The following is an 8,952-nucleotide window of genomic DNA, read 5'->3' on the forward strand; positions in this document are numbered from 1 at the left end:
CCTAGTCAGCAGAAGCCGGGGGGTAGCAATACCGGGCCTACTTCTAAGGGGGGCTAGTAGTAGTGGTCCGAGATGTTTCAATTGTGGTGAGACGGGCCATCGTCAAGCTGAGTGTAAGAAGTCCGGTAAAAGACACTTGTTTGCTGAGTCTGAGGATGATCAGTATGAGGAATATGAAAATAACCCAGTGTATGATGAAGAAACGGAGTACGAAGAAGAGGTTGTGACCGGTGATGTTGGGGTGAACTTGGTGGTTAGACGTTCTTGCTATACACCAAAGGCAGATGGAGATGACTGGCTGAAGCATAACATCTTCCCTCAACATATACTATTTTGGGAAAGGTTTGCACGTTTGTCATTGATTCGGGGAGTTGTGACAATTTGATTTCTGAAGAGGCAGTTCAAAAGTTGGCCTTGAAGACAGAGAGTCACCCGAACCCTTATAAGCTTCAATGGCTTAAAAAGGGAGGTGAAGTGACGGTATTTAAAAGGGAACTTGTTTCAATTTCCATTGGGTCCACGTACAAGGATGATGTTGTGTGTGATGTGGTCCCTATCGACGCGTGTCACTTATTGTTGGGCAGACCTTGGGAGTACGAGCGTAATATAGAACATAATTGGCGGGCCAATACTTATAGCTTTCTGTTTGGTGGTGTGAAGATCACTCTTGTTCCTAGCAAGCCTAAGCAGTTAGCCACAAAACAATCGGGTACTTTGTTGACCATCAGTCAGTTTCAAGATGAGTTGGAGGATGCAGACAATGTTTTTGTTTTGATCGGGAAGGCAGTGCCCGAGGAAGTCGAAATTCCTGAAGCTATGGTTCCTTTGCTTGAGGAATTTTCTGATGTTTTTCCTGTTGAGTTGCCTGATGGGTTACCACCTTTGCGTGACATCCAACATCATATTGATTTGGAGCCTGGGTCACAGTTACCCAATAGACCACATTACAGGATGAGCCCTGTTGAGCATGAAGAGTTGCGAAGACAGGTTGAGGAGTTGATTTCTAAGGGCCACGCTCGTGAAAGTATGAGCCCTTGTGCTTTTCCGGCTTTATTGACTCCAAAAAAAGATGGCACTTGGCGTATGTGTGTTGACAATCGAGCAATCAACAAGATTACTGTGAGGTACAGGTTTCCTATTCCTCGACTTGATGATTTGCTTGATCAAATTAGTGGTGCTACTATTTTTATGAAGTTAGATTTGAAGAGTGGTTATTACCAGATTCGTCTTAGACCGGGTGACGAGTGGAAAACTGCCTTCAAGACTCGTGAAGGGTTGTATGAGTGGTTGGTGATGCCATTTGGTTTATCAAACGCACCAAGTACTTTTATGCGTGTGATGAATCAGTTGCTTAGACCATTTATTAGGAAGTTCGTGGTTGTGTATTTTGATGACATTCTCATTTATAGTGCTTCATTCAGCGACCATGTTGTGCACGTGAGGCAGGTTTTGGCCTTACCTCGCAGGGACCGTTTTTATACAGCCACCAAGAAGTGTGTTTTCATGACCCCTAAAGTGTTATTCTTGGGGTATGTTATTTCTGGTGATGGGATACAGGTTGATGAATCCAAGGTGGCGGCTATTCAAACTTGGCCAACTCCTACTACCATTACTGAAGTTCGTAGCTTCCATGGGCTTGCTTCTTTTTACAGACGGTTCATTCCACACTTCTGTTCTATTATGGCTCCAGTGACAGATTGTATGAAGGGGAAGACGTTTGTATGGACGGATGAGGCAGAGTTGGCTTTTCAAGTTGTGAAAGAGAAGCTCACTACAGCACCAATTCTGGTATTACCTGATTTTTCTCATGTTTTTGAACTTCATACTGATGCTTCAAAGGTTGGGATTGGTGGGGTTCTTAGTCAGGGTGGTCGACCTGTTGCTTATTTCAGTGAGAAGTTAACTGGGCCTAAGTTGAGGTACAGCACTTATGATCTAGAGTTTTATGCAGTGGTCCAAGCTGTAATGCATTGGCGCCATTACTTGATTCAAAAGGAGTTTGTTTTATTCACTGATCATGATTCCCTAAGGCTTATTCGTACTCAAGATAAGGTATCTCATAAGCACGGGCGATGGTTAGCCTTCTTGAGAAGTTTACTTTTTTGGTCAAACACAAGACGGGTGTTTCAAATAGGGTTGCTGATGCCTTAAGCAGGAGGAGTAATCTGCTTATATCTATGAGGGTTGATGTGTCGGGTCTGGAAGTCATTCGTGAACAGTTAGCCCTTGACCCTTATTTCTCAGTTATTTTGCAGGATGTGGAAACTGGGCAGAAGTCAGACTTTCTTTTGCATGATGGTTTTCTGTTTATAGGGAATCAGCTATGTATTCCCGATTCTAGTCTTCGTTTGCAGATTATTAAGGAGCTACATGGTGAAGGGCATGTTGGTCGTGACCGAACTTTAGAGCTGGTTCAAGCTTCTTATTATTGGCCTACTATGAGGAAAGAGGTGGATCGTTATGTGAAGAGGTGCCGTATTTGTCAGGTTTCAAAGGGGACGGCTACCAATGCAGGTCTCTATATGCCTTTGCCAATTCCCTCACAGCCCTGGGTTGATATTAGTATGGATTTCGTGTTGGGGTTACCTCGTACTCAGCGCAAGAGAGGTTCTGATGTGGACAGATCTTAGCCATTAAATATTGTAACTACCGCCACGTCAGCATTCACTTCTTCTCTCTATATAAAAGTTGTTTCATCCCTAAATCGAGGTTCACCACTACAATCTCGAATTCAAAATTCTCAAAAACAGTTTCCAACATATTAAAAACCCTCTAATTTAAACTCTGTTTCATCTCCAAATCACCTTCTTTTCAATGATTCCATCTTTGTTGTGGTAGATCGGTTTTCTAAGATGGTCCATTTTATTCCCTGCAAGAAGACGACTGATGTTGTTAATGTAGCCCAACTTTTTTTTCGTGATGTGTACCGTTTGCATGGGCTACCTTCTTCTATTGTGTCTGATCGGGATACCCGATTTCTGAGTCATTTTTTGCGTAGCATGTGGAAGATGGTGAATACTCAACTCAACTTCAGTAGTGCTTATCACCCACAAACTGATGGGAAAACTGAGGTTGTTATTCGGTCACTTGGGAATTTACTGAGGTGTTTGGTTGGTGATCATGTGAAGGCATGGGATCAAAAGTTATGCCAAGCTGAGTTTGCTCATAATCATGCTGTTAATCGGAGCATCGGATATAGCCCATTTCAGATAGTTTATTCATCTCAGCCTCGGGGACCGCTTGATTTGATGTCTCTTCCTCTTTCTGGATCTGTTCCTAAGAAAGTTCAAGATTTTGTGGAGGGTTTACATGAAGTTCATAATGTTGTGTATGATCATTTGACCCGAGCTAATCTGAAGTATAAGCAAGCTGCTGATCAGAAGCGTAGGCATGTTGAGTTCGAGGAAGGTGATTTTGTTTGGGCTGTTTTGACTAAAGATCCTTTTGCAGTTGGGGAATACAACAAATTATCATCGAAGAAGATTGGCCCAGTTGAAATCGTGGAGAAGATCAACCCGAATGCATATCGTCTGAAACTGCCTAGTCACATTCGTTGTTCTGATGTGTTTAACGTGAAGCATCTGTTGCCTTTATTATGGAGAGTCTTCTGATGATTAACCTGTTGGTAATTCGAGGGCGAATTTTGTCTACCCAGGGGGGAATGATGCGGGCCCAAGTGTGGAGGAGCGGGCTATTTTGTATTTGGAGGCCCAAGATCGTGTAACAAAAGGGGCTTCACTAAAATGGCTCTAACTTGGGCTACGGGGGTCCGTTTTGGGCGTGCGACCAAGCGAAACGAACGTGAGAACGAGCTTCATCTTGCTGCAAATAGCCTATGGCGGTTTGGGTCATCGTCCGGGCCAAAAAACACTTATTTCCATGAGTTATTTTATGTTTTATATTTTTAGTGGGTTTTTTGGACTTTTATTTTGTTCTAGTTTCTGGCCCAAGTGTGTTTTAGGCCCGTTTTTGAATTTTGGTCACTATTTATATGTTGCTAAAGCTAATGAAAAGTTCAGACTTGAATTTTGAGAAAACTGATTTTTCACTTCAAATTCCGTGGCATTTGGGTTGCAATTTGGGGGTTGGGGAAGAGTCACACGTGTATTCGTAGAATCAACGTGTTGATCTTCATTTTTCCTTAATACACTCTACATCAGTTGGTATCCGAGCCGAATTCCTGGCTCAAAATGCCTCCGAGGAGAAACAACAACAGGCCTCTCGATGAGGTGTATGAATGAGAGTTGGAGCAGCGACTTATGGCGAGAGTGGATCAGCGGTTGGATCAAGTGGTCGATCAGTTGACTGACCGGACGGCTGACTTGATCAATCATAGGAGGTAGAGGCCCAATGACGGGTATGGTTCTGATTTTAGTAACCCATTTGGTGATGATTCGACTTCCGAAGACGATCAGGAAGGGCGACCAAGGGGTGAACGTGGAGGGGGTAACAGGCGTTGGGATTCTGGGATAAGGATTGATATTCCAGAATTTGATGGGTCTAGTTTGAATCCGGAGGGGTTCATCGATTGGTTGGCTACCGTGGAGGAAGTGTTTGAATACAAGGAGGTGCCTGAAAATAAGCGGGTGGCCTTGATCGCTACCAGGTTACGCGGTAGGGCCTTTGCGTGGTGGCAACAATTGAAGTTAACACGAAACTGGCTCGGGAAGTCAAGGATCGTGACATGGACCAAGATGAAGAAATGCTTGCGGTCCAACTTTTTGCCTCATAACTTTCAAAGGTTGATGTACCAGCGTCTGCTGAATTTGAAACAGGGGGCTAAATCGGTTGATGATTATACCACAGAGTTTTACCAGTTGATTGTGAGGGATGATATTCAAGAACCTGAGGAGCAACTTGTTTCTCGGTATATTGGGGGTCTAAGGGTTCAAATCATGGAGGCCGTGAATCTTTTTGATCCGTTAACCATTCCTGAGGCACATCAACGGGCGTTGGCCTTTGAGAAGCAAAACTGTCGGGTGGGCGGTTCATTTACCCTTACTGGGGGAAACGTTGGGTCAGGCAGTGGGGCACCTCGTGGCGGGCCTAGTCAGCAGAAGCCGGGGGGTAGCAATACCGGGCCTACTTCTAAGGGGGCTAGTAGTAGTGGTCTGAGATGTTTCAATTGTGGTGAGACGGGCCATCGTCAAGCTGAGTGTGCCGGTAAAAGACACTTGTTTGCTGAGTCTGAGGATGATCAATATGAGGAATATGAAAATAACCCAGTGTATGATGAAGAAACTGGGTACGAAGAAGAGGTTGTGTCCAGTGATGTTGGGGTGAACTTGGTGGTTAGACGTTCTTGCTATACACCAAAGGCAGATGGAGATGACTGGCTGAAGCATAACATCTTCCACTCAACATGTACTATTTTGGGAAAGGTTTGCACGTTTGTCATTGATTCAGGGAGTTGTGACAATTTGATTTCTGAAGAGGCAGTTCAAAAGTTGGCCTTGAAGACAGAGAGTCACCCAAAACCTTATAAGCTTCAATGGCTTAAAAAGGGAGGTGAAGTGACGGTATCTAAAAGGGCACTTGTTTCAATTTCCATTGGGTCCACATTCAAGGATGATGTTGTGTGTGATGTGGTCCCTATGGACGCGTGTCACATATTGTTGGGCAGACCTTGGGAGTACGAGCGTAATATAGAATATAATGGGCGGGCCAATACTTATAGCTTTCTGTTTGGTGGTGTGAAGATCACTCTTGTTCCTAGAAAGCCTAAGCAGTTAGCCACAAAATAGTCGGGTACTTTGTTGACCATCAGTCAGTTTCAAGATGAGTTGGAGGATGCAGACAATGTTTTTGTTTTGATAGGGAAGACAGTGCCCGAGGAAGTCGAAATTCCTGAAGCTATGGTTCCTTTGCTTGAGGAATTTTCTGATGTTTTTCCTGTTGAGTTGCCTGATGGATTACCACCTTTGCGTGACATCCAACATCATATTGATTTGGAGCCTGGGTCACAGTTACCCAATAGACCACATTACAGGATGAGCCCTGCTGAGCATGAAGAGTTACGAAGACAAGTTGAGGAGTTGATTTCTAAGGGCCACGTTCGTGAAAGTATGAGCCCTTGTGTTGTTCCGGCTTCATTGACTCCAAAAAAAGATGGCACTTGGCGTATGTGTGTTGACAGTCGAGCAATCAACAAGATTACTGTGAGGTACAGGTTTCCTATTCCTCGACTTGATGATTTGCTTGATCAAATTAGTGGTGCTACTATTTTTACGAAGTTAGATTTGAAGAGTGGTTATTACCAGATTCGTCTTAGACCGGGTGACGAGTGGAAAACTGCCTTCAAGACTCGTGAAGGGTTGTATGAGTGGTTGGTGATGCCATTTGGTTTATCAAACGCACCAAGTACTTTTATGCGTGTGATGAATGAGTTGCTTAGACCTTTTATTGGGAAGTTCGTGGTTGTGTATTTTGATTACATTCTCATTTATAGTGCTTCTTTCAGCGACAATGTTGTGCACGTGAGGCAGGTTTTGGCCTTACTTCGCAGGGACCTGTTTTTATGCAGCCACCAAGAAGTGTGTGTTCATGACCCCTAAAGTGTTATTCTTGGGGTATGTTATTTCTGGTGATGGGATACAGGTTGATGAATCCAAGGTGGTGGCTATTCAAACTTGGCCAACTCCTACTACCATTACTGAAGTTCGTAGCTTCCATGGGCTTGCTTCTTTTTACAGGCGGTTCATTCCACACTTCAGTTCTATTATGGCTCCAGTGACAGATTGTATGAAGGGGAAGACGTTTGTATGGACGGATGAGGCAGAGTTGGCTTTTCAAGTTGTGAAAGAGAAGCTCACTACAGCACCAATTCTGGTATTACATGATTTTTCTCATGTTTTTGAACTTCATACTGATGCTTCAAAGGTTGGGATTGGTGGGGTTCTTAGTCAGGGTGGTCGACCTGTTGCTTATTTCAGTGAGAAGTTAATTGGGCCTAAGTTGAGGTACAGCACTTATGATCTAGAGTTTTATGCAGTGGTCCAAGCTGTAAAGCATTGGCGCCATTACTTGTTTCAAAAGGAGTTTGTTTTATTCACTGATCGTGATTCCCTAAGACATATTCGTACTCAAGATAAGGTATCTCATAAGCATGGGCGATGGTTGGCCTTTCTTGAGAAGTTTACTTTTGTGGTCAAACACAAGACGGGTGTTTCAAATAGGGTTGCTGTAACAACTCTCACTAAAAACATTACTTATGATGTTAATTATCTATTAAGAAAACCCTAATTGAGACACCCAAGTGATTCTACGCAAACCCTATAATTTTCAGAATCATCAGAATCAGGATCAGGGCCCCTAAAACTCAGGGGGGGGGGGCAGCGACTTATGTTACGATTATCCTCATAACTATCTATCAAATTCGAAATTTAAGAAACTGTCAACACAGCAAGCCTAGTTACACACGTAGCTACCCTATGAACATAGGTTACCCCTCGCGTCACGCGACGCCCATGGGGGTACCCCTCGCGTCACGCGACGGGGGTCAAAATTTGGCTATAAATAGAAGACATTGGCACTTGAATTTTGGCACAAGAACGATGAAAAAACTCACTGTATACGCTGAGTTATAGAAGAAATCGTTCACAACACACACAATTCACGAATCGCTGCCGCAATCAGGGTAATAACTCGATCGCTATTACGATTCAACGTCCGATCGATTGTAACTATCCAACGATTGTTTGAGTGCTGCTCAAATTGAGTTTATACTTTGTTATTCATCGTGATTTCGACTTGAATGTTTGAGTGTTGTTCGAATTCGGACTATGCCCTGTCAATCGTTATGAATCCGCTGAATTGTTAAGTATTACACTTTGTTAATCGTTGTGAGGGTTTAATCTTGTGAATTGACGTAACTGTTGTATTAGTTACTAACCCCGTTTGCGTATATTGTGAATTAAATTAGGTTAAACAAGGCTAAATCAGTAGGCTTATACACTGCTCGTTAAATCTGCAATGTGAGTCATTCTCTTTTTATCAACTGTTTTACAATACTCCAAATTATTTTCAAAAGCTATAATTACAGGGACTAAGTCGTGGATATCTTGAATCACTGGCTAGTGGGGTATTGTGCACATTACTAATTTTCTCCCAGTTAGGTTCATTGACCTACTAGGGATAATCATCACTATTTGGGTTCATTGACCTAATAGTGGTATGACCATCGTCACCATTGTGACATGTCACCATTGTGACACGGCGCCATATAAATATAAGATATAAACCATTGTAATCGCTCTTATGCTGTAATTTTATAACTAAGAGTCATTTTATAAAACCTGAATGAACTCACTCAGTATTTCCCTGCTGACAAAACCTTTTTCAAACATGTTTCAGGTGATCTATTGTGATCCAAGAAAAGTGCCGTGAAGCACTACAAGCTTAGAGATGTGGCTCAATGTAAATTAATAAAAGAAACATGTTTTGTAAAATAAAGATTTCCCAGTGAAATCACCTTATTGTAAATTATGAGGTTTCACCCCTAAATTATGTAAATGGGCAGTTTTAAATATTGAAAGATCCTGTTTTAAAAAGACTTCCTGTAGGATCGGACTTCGACCTAAACGAGTCGTTTGGAAGAGCTCAAATCCGTTTCAGCGGCGGAAACAAAGAAACGGATGTAAACACAGCTTGTATCACACTTTAATCCTCTTGTATATTAATATTACAGCGTTTACAGTAAGAGGCAATACCGGCAGCACCTCGGTATCAATTCTAAACTCTGTTACAAATGACATGAACAATGACACTATATATAGAAGCTGTGAACCGCTTGAAGGACATGTACGTAAAAGCGGTTCAGCTCACCATGCCGTAAAGGCGATCCACATGTGTTCATAAAAGCGGTTCCACATGGTTGACATATAAACGATCCGACAAGGTTGACTTCAAAAGCTATACTCTTTTTTCATTGGTCCTTAAATTGGCATCTCCCCA

At 42.8% G+C, this 8,952-nt stretch overlaps 1 protein-coding gene across 1 annotated transcript; it reads left to right on the top strand.

The window, feature by feature from the left end:
- Window positions 1–4,190: 4,190 nt before the first annotated feature.
- On the top strand, window positions 4,191–5,744 carry LOC110919194. Its single transcript, XM_022163472.1, has 2 exons — window positions 4,191–4,229; window positions 4,344–5,744. The coding sequence occupies exons 1-2, from the start codon at window positions 4,191–4,193 to the stop codon at window positions 5,742–5,744; spliced, it is 1,440 nt and encodes a 479-aa protein (XP_022019164.1).
- Window positions 5,745–8,952: the final 3,208 nt, after the last annotated feature.

Source organism: Helianthus annuus, chromosome 16 (genome assembly GCF_002127325.2).
Source record: "Helianthus annuus cultivar XRQ/B chromosome 16, HanXRQr2.0-SUNRISE, whole genome shotgun sequence".
Taxonomy (NCBI): Eukaryota; Viridiplantae; Streptophyta; class Magnoliopsida; order Asterales; family Asteraceae; genus Helianthus; species Helianthus annuus.

What these genes read in the sequence shown, in the direction of transcription:
- LOC110919194 (XM_022163472.1), top strand. Translation starts at nt 4,191, where the DNA reads ATGCCTCCGAGGAGAAACAACAACAGGCCTCTCGATGAG. An exon ending in ACAACAGGCCTCTCGATGAG is followed by an intron (nt 4,230 to 4,343) that starts GTGTATGAATGA and finishes CATAGGAGGTAG; the next exon opens with AGGCCCAATGACGGGTATGG.